At 42.1% G+C, this 17,468-nt stretch overlaps 1 protein-coding gene across 1 annotated transcript in view; it reads left to right on the plus strand.

Annotated features, from left to right (window-relative positions):
* The first annotated feature begins 9,917 nt into the window (after nucleotides 1-9,917).
* The window catches only part of ADAMTS19 (ADAM metallopeptidase with thrombospondin type 1 motif 19), a 139,872-nt gene continuing 132,321 nt past the window's right edge, over nucleotides 9,918-17,468 (plus strand). Inside the window, exons 1-2 of the mRNA XM_088532682.1 lie at nucleotides 9,918-10,020; nucleotides 11,038-11,648. Of these exons, the coding sequence (XP_088388808.1) occupies nucleotides 9,954-10,020; nucleotides 11,038-11,648 (678 nt within the window). The 5' untranslated portion in view covers nucleotides 9,918-9,953. The remainder of the gene's footprint in view (nucleotides 10,021-11,037; nucleotides 11,649-17,468) is intronic.

A 17,468-nucleotide genomic window follows, 5' to 3' on the forward strand; every position in this document is an offset into this window, starting at 1 on the left:
AGGTGTTAGAGTATGACCAAAGAAGTGCAACGAAGCTGGTTAAGGGGCTGGATCACAGACCATATGAGAAGTGGCTCAGAAAGCTGGGGTTATTTAGTGTGGAGAAGAGGAGGCTCAGGGGAGAGCTCTCTACAGCTACCTGAAAGGAGGTTGTAGTGAGGCGGGGTTTGATCTCTTCTCCAAAATAACTTCTCAAAATTCTCCAAAATAATTTCTCAAAAAAAGGACAACACAAAAGGGCTGCAAGTTGTGCCAGGGGAGGCTCAGGTTAGATATTAGGGAAAAACATACACTGAAAGACTAATCAAGCATTGGGGCAGGCTTCCTCGAGAAGTGGTGGAGTCAATATCCATGACAGTGTTCAAGAAATGTGTAGATGAGGTGCTTAGGGAGATGGTTTAACAGGTATGGTGTTGACAGGCTTATGGCTGGACTTGATGATCTCAGAGGTCTTTTCCAACCATGATGACTCTGTGATTCAGTGCCAGAATTGATACCTTTCGGAAAACAGCATTTCCCATCACAGAGGTTTTAACCTCTTGATGGATTTTATCAGCACCAGTCAGGTAGACTTTGGTATGATGACTGTTCCTTGGGTGGGAAGACGGTTAAATGGTCTTACCTTTTTAGGATTACATGGTGCGGAAAGGTGAATAAGAGCGAAGCTCTGCAGTATGCTGATCCTGCCTCTCCCAGCTTGATAAATCACCCTGTAATTCAGCTTCTGCAGGAAGGAAAAGGGAAACACATCTCAGCCTTCCTTTGTGACATTTTCTATCTTTTTACAGTTCCTTGAGCATGTGAGATACTGGAAAGTAAACTAGTTGTCTGGACTGTTTTATGTTGATTGGAACTTTCTGTTCTCCTCATAGATGTGTTCAAAGGTCAAAAGATGTATGGAAGGAAATCAGAGTCAAGAAAAGCTGAGTAGAAACCAGGGCTCTGCGGATCCCTGGCAGACCTGTTGTTTCTGTGTGTGAGAGCTAATTTCCATCTTATGTATGTAGCTCTCCCAAGAATTATTCCATGGAGGAAGAGCTGGATATCTGCAAGAAGAGACATCCCTTACAAAAGGAAAGAGATACCCCAAATATTTGTCTATAGGGAAGATAATATTTCATTGGGGAAAAAAAGAAAAAAAATCCAGCTGGAGAAATTAAAAGGTTGTTGGTGACATAGAACTAAGAGTTGAGATCCAGCCCTAAAATCAGTAATGACCAAAAGTAAGAGGCACTCAAATGATTATACATGTATACATTTTGTGGGTAGATGTATCCATGAAATGTAGACATTTTGTCAAGTGCCTTGTCAAATCAGCTACCACTCCTACTGATATACTTCTAGAACCTGGTCTTCTCCTTTTCTGTAAAGATGAGGAAAGATAAAAATATGCTTTCCTATCTTACAGACATATGAATAAAATCCTGCAAAGCATAAAACACTGTGATAGTAGGAGCTATAAAACCATGGGTTAAGTACCACATAATCTCATTCATAATAAGCCCTTATGTTGTTGGCCTCCCAGAAATATTTCTATTAATAAATTGCCATTCTTTCTGTTGTTTAGGCCTACATTTATGCTATTACCTCCAGAGCTACACAGTATTTATTTTGAGTAGTTAGAAATCTGTTTCCTTCACACTGCTTATGAAACAGTTTCGTATTGTCATCTCCGTCCACGGGTGAAACCCTTGGTAAACTCACTCCGACACTGCCAGAAAATGCAGGGGCAATCCTGGGTGAACTGGAGTTACATCAGCTGGTTCAGAAAAGATGTTTGAAAGTGATATCAAGGTTTTCTGATTATATACCTACTTACCTACCTACTTTTTCTCAGAAGACACAGTTTTTTGAATAAAAAACTCCTCCAGTGAAGTTCTCTGAGCACTCTGGTGATGGATGGTTCCTGCCTTTGGCTCACAGGGATGGTTGTGCCACTTATCAGTCTGCATATTTCTACAGACCTTACTTAAGCACATAAACTTATGTGCTTTTATTTTCATCTATCTTGGCATAACTGAAGAGAGATGGAGATAGGAGCTGCAAAGCAAAGCCAAGAATACTTCCCATGACACCACTACTTTTTTTCCACTTTGACTCAAGCAAAAGGTTTGAGGGGAAAAATAATAATAATAATAATGATAATGATAATGATACTAAGAGTAGCTTGGAAACCCTGTAGCCATGCGCTCATGGCTTTTTGCCTATTTAAAAGTATTGCACAACCTGTGTTTTACATTCTTAATTTCTTTGTATTTTAACCTGTCTCCTGGTGCCACTGTTTGCCATTGGCCTGCCTTCAAAGCAAGTGCCTGCGGGCAGTGCTCCTACAGCATGTAACATACCATACGCTTTGACAACTCATGTGGTCCTAATGGATTTCCCAGTTACAGAGGCTAAAAGAGCAAGGCAGTCTGTCCTGCAGGATACCGCAGAGTAGTTCTTATGAATAAATCCCATAGATAGGAAAAAAATAAATCATTTATGCAATGTTTGTTTTTTATCTGGTAGGTATAATGAAATCTTTCTCTCCTGCGGCAGAGGAAAGTGCAAATAGGATATGCCTGAAGCCATTTAAATGAATAATGACTTGGAGGCTAGTTAACTTCATTTCAGTAAGCCTCATGGTCTCCTCAGTGTTTGCAGTTAGGTGACAAATTGAAGAGGGATGTCCAGAAATCAGTGATTACCTTTGTTCACCAACCCTACTGCATGTTTTCTTTGAATCTGCATGGATAGACTTCAGAAAACAAGACTGTTCACAAGTCTCACCCTACAGAACAGCAAGGAAATTAAATTTGCCGCATGGAACACTTCTTTGATTTACTTGCAGCTTTTGAAGTTTTATGTTCTTTTCATCTAGTCTTGTTTTTCTTGACCTCATTATCTTGATCAGCCTTCAATCACTTCTATAGCAAGGTCCTCCTGATCCTGCCTATGATCTTGCCCCACTTGCCTTCTTTTTCTATGCGTACATTAACACTACAATGCATATGTTTAGCTATAAATAAAAATAGTAACATATCTATAGTGATACTCTGGCACCTACACAGCAGTTTAACCATCAGAATATCTGAAACTCTTTGAGTTTCCTAACCCTTTCCTAGAGCCATGCTTCACATCCTGCAAGATTTCCCTTTCATATTTCTCACATATTGGCATTTCCGGTCTTTTGTTATTACTATTTTCAAGTTTGTATGCTTTTGAATCATTCGTATTGACATTTTTTTTTCTTTTCTCAAAAACTGTAACAGTGTAAGCACATTATGTAAGCACTAGTCAACTAGTTTAAACTGAATATGTTAAGTAAGCCTGGCAAAGATATTTTTAACCCACTATGTAATTCTTCTGTGTTCTTAATGTAATTGCCCCATTTTCCCTGCATAGGATTAAGATGAATCCAGAAAGCAACTGGTTGCCGGGTAGGGTTGGATTGAGGGTGGACTGCAGAACCTTCCTCTCAAATTCTTACTAGTTTAAATAGAGTAGATGTTTTCATAGTGCTCACTAATAGTCTAATCTACTTGTCAATAAAACTGGATTTTTGAAGCCAGTCCCAGATGTTTGTATTTGCTGCCAAACACTTTCCTTCGCTCTATGATTTACACTTCTCTTTGCTGTCTCCACATCCTTTTAATGTGGGGACTTACAAGACGGGAGAAGATGAAGTAACCTGCTAAAGTTCCTCAGCTTTGCTTCTGATGTAAATTAGAAACGGTTACAAAGTCTTTAAACACTAACGTTACGGTCCCTAATGGGATGAGAATAATTTCCTCGTGGGGAGCAGAACTCTATTTTTCCACTTTTTTTGATCATTTGAAATTCCTTTGATCTCCCAACTTACTCTTATGGACTGGCAGATGGGTTAGTTTCCCTGCCTTTATTTCAGAGAAAGGCTTCCCTCTGCTAAGAGAATTCAGAACTATCAAGCTACTGTCAAAATAGCCTCCTCTGTTACTGCTCAGGCAGCAAATAAAGACAGCAGGGCTAAGGATATGCCTCCTTCTTCATAAATGATAATGCAATTAATCCACCTTTTTTTTTTCTCCTCACTATCTAATGTTTATTGCGGTCTGCAAATAGGCATTTACAAACTATAACAAACCCACTTGTAAGCAGCATTTATTCTAAATACAATAGTTGAATACACACCTATTTCATTATTTTAAAATATAATCACCAAGAAGAACCATGCAATGTGTCAATTAATTTGTGAAAGAATTCCCCCAATGTACTTTGTGCTACAGCATCTCTTCTCTGCCCTGTGACAGAAATCTCAGTCTGCAGCTTCTGATGATGCAACTGTATATGGCATTGAATATAGGTAAGTTATAAAGACTGGAACAAGACTGCAATTGCATGCATACTATGACAATAATTTTAGGCTTATACATTGACTTCAAAAAGATTTATGCACTTGGGTAAATTAATTTATGAAAATCAAGGAAATTATGGGCCCTTAATTTTTACCTGGAGGGCCTAAATATTTACCAAAGTCCAATTCAAAACACCATCTAAAGAGCTCTTACCAATTAGTGCTCTCACCTACTTTGCCTTTCTAAGGATACAGTTTTGAAATTATGAAGGAAAATATTCTAAAGAATAATCATTGTTGCTCTCTTCAAAAATTATTTTTATTATGCAGATGTACCATGTTTACTATTTTTTTTTCTACCTGAATATTTAAAGCTGGGTAGTTTATTTCTGAACAAAAGCAAGTGCATTTTTACTGTCAACGAAAGCAGTTGTTCTAAGACATTTCCAATGTCCTGCACCATCTTGCATTATTATTTTTGTTTTTTCTCTGCTTGAAGATGGAACATTTTAGCTAGAATTTTTTGTTTTAATTTTGTTTGTCCTTCTCAGCATTTACTTAAATGCAAATTAAACATTTCTTTACCATCTTTTTAACCAGGAAGAAAGTCATACTGACCTTCTGTTTCATGCTCTTAAAAAAATTACCAAATACACTTTCTTCTTTTGTTTAAGTAATTCAAATTTGGACAGAAGTTCATAATTTTTATGAAGAGGAAAGGATCTCTTTTTGTCATGGAAGAAATCAAGGAGAGCTTTGAAATCTTTAATGGAGAAAAGAAACCAATGCCTGCAGGCAGTGTTTTGAAGCTGGGGGACAGACTCCATGTTCAGACTTAAATATATATATATATATATATATATAGTTTATTTCTTATGTTGGTTTAACTTCCTTTTTTATATTCAAAAGGGAGAGGTCAGATTTCTGCTTCATGGAGAGAAGCAGTCTTCCTAAACTAGTAAATTATTTTCTTCAACTGGTGACCTGACAGAGTTTGAAGCTTTTGTGACATTCCCCAAGTGAGAACTATTTCTTACGGGTGTGCAGTGGCAAAACTGATGATTCTGCACAAGCCTTTTTTTTCCCCACAATTGATCAAGTTACGTGTGCGACAGAGCATAGTAGAGCAATTTGGAGGGAGCTAGTGCAAGTTGTGGGGACTTCGGGTTCACAGTGAGCTTAGCTGTCATTTATCTAAGTGTCTTTTATGTGAGCAGAGCACTTTGGCTCATTTCACTGTGCAGACCAAACTTTTTGTCAAATTGTCAGTGCCAAGCACCAGTTTTTCTGAGGAAAAAAGTTACCAAAACGCAAAACGCATAACGCAAAAGTCAGTGACATGATAATTTTGCCAAACAGCCTACATATACTTATAGAACACTGTAAAGGTATTTTTAATTTCAGTAAAGTGTGTTTTTACTTTGTTTGCTTTTATTTGCCTTGTACCACTGACAGAGATCCTGATTAATTTCCCAGCATGACTTTGTGAAATAGCTCACAAGCTAAGGACCATGACTTACACAAATTTAACTGAATTACCTAAATACAGGAGGAATTGGTGGAGGAACCTAATCACATTTATCTATGAACTCAACTTTATACATTTCAAATCTTTGCGATTTACACCACTGGAAGCAATACTGTGAACATAGAATATTAAGCTCACAATAGTTTGACACACACCTTACTCTCCAGGTCATCTGATTGCACTATGGAGTTTAGATATAAGTGTGAGATTTGCTCTAAAGCAAGGTTTGCTCAAGAAAAGTTGTTTGAAGTGGTCTTAAATACATACATTTTAAATAAATCCTTCAATTTGAGCATGAAAATAACAATATAGAATTACAGGCTAAACATCCAGCATCTGTGAGCTAACAGGCAGTGGAAATACAGTGTTTAGTTCGAGGATATGTAACAACATTCTCTAAAACAGGAAAAAAACCCTCATTTTTTCATGCTTAAATTGAGAAATTTGCATTTGTTCACATATATCTCACCTATTTAAAAAAAAAAGCATTTTGTTCAACCTGCATTTTGTACGAGTTTATTTATACTGAGATAACATTTGCAAAGCACCCTAGGAACAGGAAGACATGAGTTTCTGTTTCTAATCTTGACAGTCATATGATATGTGGCCTTAAGGTAGTAAGCCCCATCCAAAGAAGTATAGTTTCTTCCATTGATCTAGCTTATTTTGTTAAGTTGTAAAAATTTGAAATGAATGTACCCAGAGACTAAAAAGAAGATGAAAATCAATGATATCATCAATCAGACACATATAAAACTATGCTCAAATAATTATCAACCAAATCTCTGTGAAGAGGATTAAAGTTTTTTCTTCTGGTAATAATTACTTGAAGCAAGCTTGTATACGCTGTAAAGCTGAGGTAATTTTAATCCAATTTTTTATGCATAAGCTTGATAGCTTTTACAGCTAGATGATTAACTAAAGTCAAAAAAATAAACCATGAAAATTCCCTGACCGATTCTCTGTCTCCTTAGGAGCTGACATATTAAATTCAAAAGTTTTTTTTTTTTTTTCCCCATACTGGTCTTAATCCCTGTAATTAAGTTGAAATAGACTTCCTGGGAGATGGGGAAAAAAACTCATGAGCAGGCCAGACTTAAGCAAACCCATAGCAGCAAAGGGAGGCAGAGATCTAGTCTTTGAGAGAGCTCTGGAGCTATCTGTGGATGTCACCTACATGGGATTCAGGCACTGACATGCAAGATTTCGTTACACTGATGAAATGAGATTTCTGAGTCCTTTGCTGGACCAGGCAGCACCATATGTGCAGTTGGTTATGCAAATTCAGCACACTGGAGGAGAGGCTACCACAGGGATATTGCCCAATCTCCCTTGATTCAAATGAAACAAGACTGACTTATGTCAACCAGGAAGGATGAACAAGGACACAATATTTAGCTCCTTCTCGGCATTTTTTCCCCAGCAGTGAGACAGTCTGGACCATTGTGAGACTTGGGCACCCACGAGCCAACACAATCCTCTCATAATGCACTTTGATTCTGCATGAGTCACTCCCAGTGCCAACAGGCAGCAACTCTTCAGATATGGCGTGCAGCTCTAAGAACCTCCCGGAGCAAATAGAGCCTTTCTTTTATTTTTTGCTCTTTATTGAGTTAGAAGACAGTATTTCTTCTAGTTTACAAATTCACAGTGAATTTCAGTCAGCATGCAATACATGCAATAAAGGAAAAACACTTTTGGTGCCTTTGTGATTAATAAAATTAAAAGCTTTTTTTTTTTTTTTGGTACAGTACATGTGGATGCAACATAATTCACTCTGCAAAATAACTGCAGTATGAAACTATTGTTTTACTTCTTTAATTTTCATTCTCTTGGATGTATACTCCAAAAGAAGTCTGTCAGATGACAGTTAGCATGTGGTGGGCTATGAGACCCTCTACCGGCATTAACCTATGACCAGCCTCTTTGTTAAAACTAATGAACACCAGTGGGGGCTCTGTTTTATAGGGCAATTTCCCCAGACATATACATAGGAGAACTTCCTCCTATATTTTTACTTTAACTATTGAAACAATAAAAAAAGAAAACATAAAATAGATTGAAGAAATTTGCTGTGTATCTGAACATTGACTTTACCTTGTTTGCTCTTCATATTTCGAGCCCAATTCAAAATGTTCCTCTTTTTTTTTTAGCTGGTAGTAAAGTCAAACATATTAAAGTCCTTCTCAATTGGCTTCCTAGAGTCCTTTTACCCCCTGCAGCTTGTGTTGAAAGGGCCAAATTCTGCTTACCTTCCTAACAAATGTAGTTCTTTTGTCTTTTAAGTATGAATATACATGTGAACAAAAGAAGCAGAATTTGGTCCAAAGGAACTGACAACTTCAGCAGATTGAAAACAGTTACAGCAATTCAGTTTCAAAATGAGCAAACATGCATGTCATGCATGTCATGACTATTTTCCCCCTTATTTCTGCTAGCTCTCAGTTGAAATCTTTTAGGATGTAACTGTACACTGGGCGAGTACAATCTTCCCTGTGGGTGTATTTCCTTATCACATCTATAACCTTAGTTTGCCTTTTTTTTTTTTTTTCCAAAAAAAAAAGTGTAATCAAAAGCAGTGTTTAGCATTTACCCAGCAGCTTAAGAGCTGCAACTTGTACCATTTGCTTACTGGTTGCAAAGGGGGCTTTAGCTGTGGGAAAGGCTGCAACACTGGGCCTAATCATTCCTCTGTAAATATGTATGTATTTATTACTGTTATTTGGTTGGGAAACAAAGTTTCACTCAAAATTCATTTTAAGGCCAGCTTAATAATTGTGCAAATACTAGTTCGCATTCTCTGGAAAAGTCTCTTCACCCTAAATTGTTAAAGGTAAACCTCTCATCTTTTTACTAACCTCCCCTCATTTTGCTTAGTGGAAGTTAGCCTGGTTTCCAAGAAAGGACCACTTTACAGTGTCTTTTTCCCCCTTAAAAGCTAAAATACAACTAACCAAAAATACAGTTTGGCAGTAGCTGTGCACACCCTTTCAGCACAACCCTCAAACAGCTATTGAAGGCACTGGAGAGCAACCCCCAGGCTGCCTTTGACTCCCGCGGAGCCTAAACGTGTTTCTCATTTGGGGTCGGAACACGTGATTTGTGTTTGTTTGCTGTTTTTCATGTCGAGCATCGAAAGTGGAGGTGGCATCATCCATCCATCCATCCATCAGGTCTGCTGGCTCACCTTGCCCAGTGGCCCTGTTGGCTTTTCCACATGAGCCGCTAAACCCGCTCGCCCTGAAGGCACAACAGGGACCTCCGACAGAAGCAGCAGTGGGTCAAAGCAGTAAGAGCTTGGAAAAATGAGGCATCCTGGCCAGGGAGGGTTTTGTTGTTGCCCCCACTGTTCACCCACGGCTCTTTGGTGGCCCAGCCGGCTAGGGCTTACCTGTTGTCCCGATGGCTTTTGGCGGCCCTGCGCAGGGGTTTACCTGTTGCTTCCCCCATCACCCACGGCTTTCGCTGGGTCCCCCGCCTCCGTCAGACCCGAGCAGGGGTGGGAGGGCAGTGGGCTTCCTTTTCAGCGGGGCAAGAAGGGGGCCCGGCGTCAAGTTACGCTAAACCAGGTAGGAACAGCCACTTTCCGCCACTCCTGGAAGAGAAACTCCAGCGGAGACAGGGGCTGGCGAAGGAGGTTTTTTTTGTTTTTTTTTTTTTGTAAATATGAATATACAGATTTTTACATTCCTCGTGTCGCCCCTTTGCAGGGCTCTTCCCCGGGCGCGGGGCGAGCCGCAGGGCCGGGGACTGGCGGCGGCGCACGGGGGGCCGCACCGGGGGTGGGGCCGGCGGCGGCGGCGGCGGGGCCCGTCCCGCCGCGTCCCGCCCCGTGGGGGCAGCGCGGTCCCCGCCGCGGGGCGCCCCTGCCTGCCCGCCGGGCGCTGCGTGCGCGCACGGGCCGCGCTGCCGTCCGGCCCCCGCCCGCCGCGCTCCGCCCGCCCGCTCGCCTCGCGCTCGGTCGCTCGCTCGCGCTCCCGTCCGGCCGCCCGCCCCGCCGCGACGCGCTGCTCGCGCGTGGCCGCTTCTCCGCGGGTGGTTGCGCCCCCGCGGGGCTCCGCGCCCGCCGCCCCGGCACTGCGCGCTGCCTGCGCGGCGCCTGCGGGGAGGATGCGGCTGAGCCGCGTGTGCTGCGTGGTCTACCAGCTGTGCGTGCTGTCCAGCGGGCTGGCCGCAGGTAGGTGCGCGCCCCGCGGAGCCGCCGCGCAGCCCGCGCCGCTCGGCGTGTGTGTGTGTGTGTGTGTGTGCGGGGGGGTGGCGGAGACGGCTATAGGCGCCGTGCGTGCCTCTGTAAGCGCCGGGTCTTTATATAACGTGCGGGCGTGCTGCCCTGTGTGTGTGCGGCTGGTGCCAGATGTGGCATCTTGGCGGTGTGTGCGTGTCGAGTCTGCAAACCAAACTCCCTTGCTATATACATATATATGTGTGTGTGTGTGTGTGTATGTATCAGGGCTGTGGCGACTGTGCCCATGCCGGTCTTTATGAGCATCTTATAAGGTCGTGCTGGGAGTTTCTGCTAAATCGTGGGAAGGTGGATGCAATTCACGGATGCGGCTGCCAGCTGTTCGGTTTGGCTGTGGTTGCGGCGGTGACGATGTGGCGCCTGGGTGCACGTGCTACTGGTACCTGTGCTCCTGTGCTGGGGGATGCACGGCTGTGAAGTGCGCATGCGTTTGACCACAAACTTTTGAAATAGTAGTGGGATCCTACAGAGTAAGCTGAGAACGAGGTCGAGTTCTGCTTTTTTTTTTTTTTTTTCAGTATTCCCTGCTAAAATAACACTTTTTTGAACCTTATGGTAAAGTTGCCACATTTTTTGTGTAAATAGGAAAAGGTGCATGCAGACCTCATTGCATAATGGTTATCTTGAAGAGTAGGTGGGCATGGGTGAAGAGCCTGGTCTGGCACTGGCACCAGTACAGCTTCTACCCAGTCTGAGCTCCAGTTTTCTTACCAGGACCATCGTGTGTCTGAAATCCTGAGCAGACACAGGGACAGCTGGTGGCTGGACAGCCTCCTGTATGCCAAGACAGAATGGAAGGGCCAAATGGAGCCCAGCCTGGTTTTGGGTGGCTTGCTTGGTGGCATGAGACCTGGAAAGAGTTTGCCATAGTGGACGTAGGTAGGTTTCTGACACATGCCGGGCACTGTTGGTTGTCCAGCTTGTTTAAAACCTCTGTTGGCCTTCCCACAGGTCTGCAGGCTTTTGAAGATTCCGAGGAATGGGAGATAGTCTTCCCTGCACTGTGGAGCCGGGGCCAGCAGGAGCCAGCCGGTGGCAGTGGTGGTGGTGGAGGCTGCAGCGCTGACCCCAGCTGTGGGAACCGGAGCAGCACCCCCAGCACCCCCATCTCCCCCAGCCCGGCGGCGGGCAGCTCCCGGGAGGTACGCTCTGTGTCCTCCTCGGTGGAGGGGCAAATGCAGGCCGTGGGAGAGGCGGTGGAGGAGGAGGACGCCGAAGACGAGTACGAGTCACAGGAGTTCTACCACTGGTCCCCACTGCCCCAGGGCTCCGGTGCTGCCTCACAGCTGCCACCACCGCCTTCCCCGCCGCCGCCACCTCCATCCGAAGATGGAGAGGAGGTGCTGCTGAGGATCCCGGCATTCTCTCGGGAGCTCTACCTGCTGCTCAAGAGGGACAGTCGCTTCCTGGCGCCCGGCTTTGCTGTGGAGGAGCGGCTCAGGGGTGAGGGGAAGAGCCCACCCAGTGCTGCACAGCCTCAGCCTGAGAGAGCTTGTTACTACAGTGGTGCTGTTCTCCGCTACCCAGGCTCCTTCGCCTCTTTCAGTACCTGTGGTGGACTGGTAAGGAGACCTTGCACACATGGGGAGCACCTAGGTCTTCTACTGCCTTCCATTCTCATCCATCACTTTCATACGCTCTTTAGGCCTACCACTAGGCTTCTCTGAAACCCCTTTGCTTTTCCCATTCATACGCTTTCTCAAGGCCTACTTCTGCTTTATATATAGTTTTGGTATTCTTTGTCCCATTTCTAAATGTATTTCCACCTTTGTCTCATACTTCCCTTCTTCGGATCTCCTTTTCATCCTTACGCTGTTTATCCTTGAACTTTTCTCCTCTCCATCTCTAATTTTATCTTATTCCTGAAATTACCCAAATGTTCACTCACCTTTCTTTTCCAATATCAACATCCGTAATCCAACAGCAATCCTTTTATCCTGCATTCTCATTTCACGTTCAAGTTTTTTTCTCCTCATGTGTTGTCCTCTGCCCCTGTCTGACATCTCCTTTCTTGTCTTCATTCCACATTTTCTTTCATCTCTCTCATCCCTTTTTCCTTCTTTCTCTGCCTCACAACCTGTCCTAATACCTGTAGTTACTTGGATTTGGGACTCCACAGTCTTCTTTCCTTTCTTTTTTTTTTTCTTTCCTAGGGTACACAACAAATCTGTCCTCAGAGGGCATGCTAATATAATCAAACCTTTCTGATGTTTTTTGCTTCAATGGCATTTGACTTTACCTCCCTATGCACAGCAAGCTTCACTTGCTGTAGTTAGCGATGTTAGATTACTGCTGATTTTAACCGACTGAAGATCAGAATTGGGCACACTGACAACGGCAGTGGCACTCCAGTGAGCTGTGGTCTCAAGATACTTGGGGGTGGATGGAAAGAGTAGAAGGCAGCTATGATGATGTAAAATCCTGGCAGGATTTAAAACAAAACCAATTATTATTACTATTATTCTCATTTTGAGCCTTTATATAGCATCATAAATGCACACATCTGCAGCACTTTACAGAATGTAGAGCACAAGTGGTAACGGTGCTAGGGAGGGTTAACGTTGCCACAACCCTAAGTTTTTTGTGGCTGGGTATAGGTAAATCACCACAGCCATGACAAATACTTCCTTGTATTTCTTCCATAAATCTGAACATCAAGCTTGATCCATTGTTGATTCATGAAGATATGCCTGCCTGTTTTTTATTTGCGTGGTCATGAAGTGAAACCAGGTAAAATGTGGAAATTTTGACTGCCTATTCATTTGCCTGTTTGGGCTTATTCAAAAGTCAAAACTCAAACTGAAAGTGGTGGAGAGGGAACATGTGTGGATTGACACCAAATAAAATATTTGCCTGCACTCCTGCAAAGTGAAACCGCCAAGTTTCACACAACTCTTAGGTGGTTGGCATCTAATTATTGACATTTTGTCAGACTTTCCAAAGCAGAAGTAGCGGAGTTAGTTGTGGAGAAAAATACTGAACATCAACTGAAGGTGGTCTGAAAGAAAGCAGGTAGAAGTTTTTTATGTTCTCGAAAAGCGTTTGACTTTTATACTCCTTGTTCTTGTTAGGCTTTTGCTTCCATGTAGATTGCATGTGGGTAAAATTAAGATGGAGAAAATGTTTGCGAAGAAACTTACTGGTAGTAAGAGATAATCATAACAAATGTTTGCTTGAAAATTATGTGCATCATCATTTATCTATCATTCTCTTGACTTGATTTATAAGACGACCTTTCATCATTTAAATAGAACCCAGGTCCATGGGAGCCTTAGTAAAAATTTTTGGATCAGTCATACTTCTCCTAGGAGCACAAGTTTATTCTCAGGCTAGCTGCAGTTCAAGCATATATGTGTTCCAAACATGTTCCCCATTCAGATAGCTGACGCCGAAATAAAAATTCCATTTTAGATATATCAGATAAAATTTGAAACTGTTGCTGTTGCTATGTTGTCATCATCCTTGACTGCAGAGTCTTGTTTGCAATGGAACAGCTAAAAAGCTGTTTTTCCTGAGCGTGCTGCTGTGTTGAGCACATAGTTAAAAATTTGCGCAGTGCTGTTATGTCAAAGTTGCCATAAGAGACCTTCAGTTATTTGTCATTCTTTGTTCAGTCATTGCTTGAGCTCTGGTACATTTGTAAGCTGCTCTTTTTCCAAGAATCTTGAAAAAACATCATATGTACATTGCATATTCCATCCTGCTTCCTCTATGTCTTTCCCTTTGAAAAGAGCCAAGCAATATTTCAAACTACCTTTTTTGTTTTAAGATATAAAAATCTATTGAAACTTGACCCTCCATATATTTTATTGTAGTTACCTGAATTAATTTTTTTTCCAGATTAAATATAAAGAAATTTGAGAGAAAATGTAACATGAATGTCTAAGATACATTGTCTTTAGAAAGGTTTGCAGACTTTGGGTTAAGATGCATACACTTTGTGAAGGCAAAGAAATGAGCAATAATTAAGGCATTTAACATGCTACTTACATTCCACTCATTGATTTTTCTTTTCAGTGAAAAAAGAGTGTCCCCCTGCAACAAGGAAACTTCCACCATTCATTATGCCCTTTAGATAGTAGCCTTTTAGAGAATCTTTTTATTCATCAAGAAGAGTAACAGTTGCCTCACAGACAAGAGTGGTTTACTAACCTAGGAGGAAGGATGGAGGCGTGTAAAGCCCTATGGGAAGAGCTTCACTATTGTTTTATTTTTTCCTGAGTTTTCTGTCAAGAATCAGTAGGAGTGACATTAATAGAGATAATAAAATCACATTCCACTCATGTAATGTTATTTTATACAAATGAAAAATGAGAGCTAGACTTCCCAATACTGCCTGATCAAATTCTGGCTGTCAGTGTTGGCTTCGTCTGGCAACCTATCTTGACAAATGGAGGATGGATAACTCAAAGCATAATTTCTAATTAAACTAAAGACCTGTGATACACATGGGATGTCTGAAAACTCCATTGCCATGGCCGTGATGTAATCTCAGAGCTCACATGTTCAATGGTGAGAGCTTGTTCCAGCTCTTTTGTGAAACACTTGTGGGTTTTCAGATCCTTTTGCAGTTCAACAGGATTTTCTCTGAGTACAGTTTGGGATTCTATTCTTGTGTTGAAGGAAGATTAATAAGGAGAGGTTTCCAAGAATGCTCCATCTGTATGCTGACCGCCTAGTTGTTCATTGCTAGCCAAATACCAGGATAAAGCAGTCCCAATGATGCCAGTGAGACTGGTCTTTTAAAAGTGATAAATTGCAGAGACTGACCATTAATTATTTAAATGTTTTTTTCTACTGCTTGCTTGCTTTCTGCCATAATATTTGAAATAAGAAAAAAAAAAGGCCCATCAAACATTCTTACACAATTTTATTTGCAATTGGTATTATAAATCAAGGTGCAACTGATGATTCTTTCACAGAATGCTGTAGCTGAAACTTTTTGTGAACATAGAACTGAAAACAATGTGGCTACCAGTTCTTACCGAAAATACACATGAAGCTAGAAAGAAGGGTAGAGCCAATTGTCCATGCAAGCTGAGCTGTTCACTGCAGTGCCCAACAGAACACACACAGAGATCTTTTCAAACAGACAACATTGGGCTAATTTATTGAAGAAAAGCTTTAAAATTAGTCTGTATGGTTCTAGATGTTCACTGGATCTTAAAATGCAATAGGCACAAAGCATTTCTCATGGTTCCCTACATCCCTTTTGCAGATTACAGGCCAAATGCTGTTTACTTGCATGCATTTCTCCAACAACTTGAGCGGCAACAAGCCATAACACATCTTCCACCAAATCCAAGTAATAGCCATTTCTCAAGAAATTGGGAGGGCCTTTTTGAGCCCTGATTGCCTTTCGCAACCAGGTATTTCAAAAGCTGGTCCGTAGCTTATTGTCAAGTAGTCACAAATTTCTTTTGTTTATTTTACATATATTTAGAGGATCTTATCCAAAGGCAATGCTGCCAATATCAGCAAAAGAATGATTTTAGCTCTGTCTTGTGAATAAAACTGTCAAATCTCTTTGGGTGGATGCTAACATTTGGCAGCTACTTTTGGTGGCAGCAACACTACTTGGAATAATACATCCTTACAAAGCTGAAATAAATCGGGGTGTGAAAATTACGCGCCTGCCTTTTTTCATAGAATCATAGAATGCTTAAGGTTGGAAGGGACCTCTAGAGGTCATCTATTCCAACCTCCCTGCACACGCAGGGTCACCCAGAGCACGTGGCACAGGACTGCATCCAAGCCAGTTTTGAAGATCTCCAGAGAAGGAGACTCCACAACCTCTCTGGGCAGCCTGTTCCAGTGCTCTGTCACCCTCACTGTTAAGAAATTTTTCCTTAAGTTCCTGTGGAACTTTTGGTGTTTCAGTTTGTGGCCATTACCTCTAGTTCTGTCGCTGGCCACCAGTGAAAAGAGGCCAGCATCATCCTCCTCACTGCCTCCCTTGAGGTACTTCTAGACACTGATCAGGTCCCCTCTCAGCCTTCTCTTCTCCAGGCTGAACAGGCCCAGCTCCCTCAGTCTCTCCTCATAGGGCAGATGCTCCAGGCCGCTGACCTTTTTTTGCATGGTATGCATGCATGCTACTTGAGTAAGTTTTTTTTAAAAAAATAAGATACCTTTTAAGGGCTATATATCAAAATTTTTTATTCTGTCACAATTTATGTTTTGAAGATGAGTGATACTAGCTAGTAGTATGGAATCTTTAGCTAGTAGTATGACAGATGATACATCTGAAGTATTTGAATGTTCTAAGACATGAGGCCTTTAAATGTAGGTCACATAATGCAGATTCTACTAAACGGTGATTTACAATTTGCTACCCACCCAGCAAAGGTAGTTGAACTTTGCAATTGTCTCTGAATGAACAGAATGAAATTTTAATAAAAAAGGACAGATTTCTGCATCTCTAAAATTCTGCTCACAGTTACTTCTGAGAAGGTGATTCAGCCATTTTGCTGGATCTCTGCAACTGTGCTAGAGTAGGATTTTAGCCACAGTGTTTCAGCATTTTCACACGCGAAGTTTCCCAGTTCTTAGTTAATGCTTAGCCCTTCTTGCAATGGCAGTGGTACATAGGGGTGGGAGCCAGTCTCCTGCATGTGCCACACAGCTGCAGTGAACTTTTCCCTTTGGAAAAAGTACAGCAATACTCATCTGTTGCAACTCCTTTCTTGCTGTTGGACCAGATCTATAGCAAATGTGTAGATTGTTTGGCTGGGGGGTAGGTAGTCCACTTGATGTTTGCTCTAGTATGTGCACACAGGGAAAATCACTGCATGTTTGGGCACATGGGGAGCTCTTAGAGCAGGTCGCCAGTGTCAGGACAGTTTATCCAAGAGCATCTCTTGGGTTTCAGTAGTTGCCACAGCAAGCTGTAGAATTCCAGCTTGTGTGCTCATGGTGTAAGGGACTGAAATTTTTTAGTGGACAAATTTTTACATCACACTGGAGCATGACTACTCCATTACACATCCTGGATAACATCATACCGTTAGACAAGCTCCAAATGCGTTAAATACCAATCCTATTCTCTAGTCTCCTTTCCCCGCGTTGGTGATGCTGCGGTTACATCAGAATTGAGTTGCACAGTAAGCCTCCAAGCCAGATGTGTTTCCAAATGAAACTGGATGCAATTGCAGGTTCTTTGTGCTAAGGATAAGCACTAGAGCGTAGGGATCTCCAACTTTTTTTTGAGAGAAGGGGAAAGAAGAAGGTAGGTAGGAACATTTGTGGTCCATTTGATACACACGATGCAAAAGTTTCACACAACAGAAGATACACCCGATGCAAAAGTTTCACACAGCAGAAGAGGCATTAGAACACTAAATGGGATTGTCTTTAGGTCTGGCAGGATGGAATGAAATGCC

The sequence above is a fragment of the Tinamus guttatus genome, unplaced genomic scaffold (genome assembly GCF_059628265.1).
Source record: "Tinamus guttatus ecotype Peru unplaced genomic scaffold, ASM5962826v1 Tinamus_guttatus_pri_ptg000464l, whole genome shotgun sequence".
NCBI lineage: Eukaryota > Metazoa > Chordata > Aves > Tinamiformes > Tinamidae > Tinamus > Tinamus guttatus.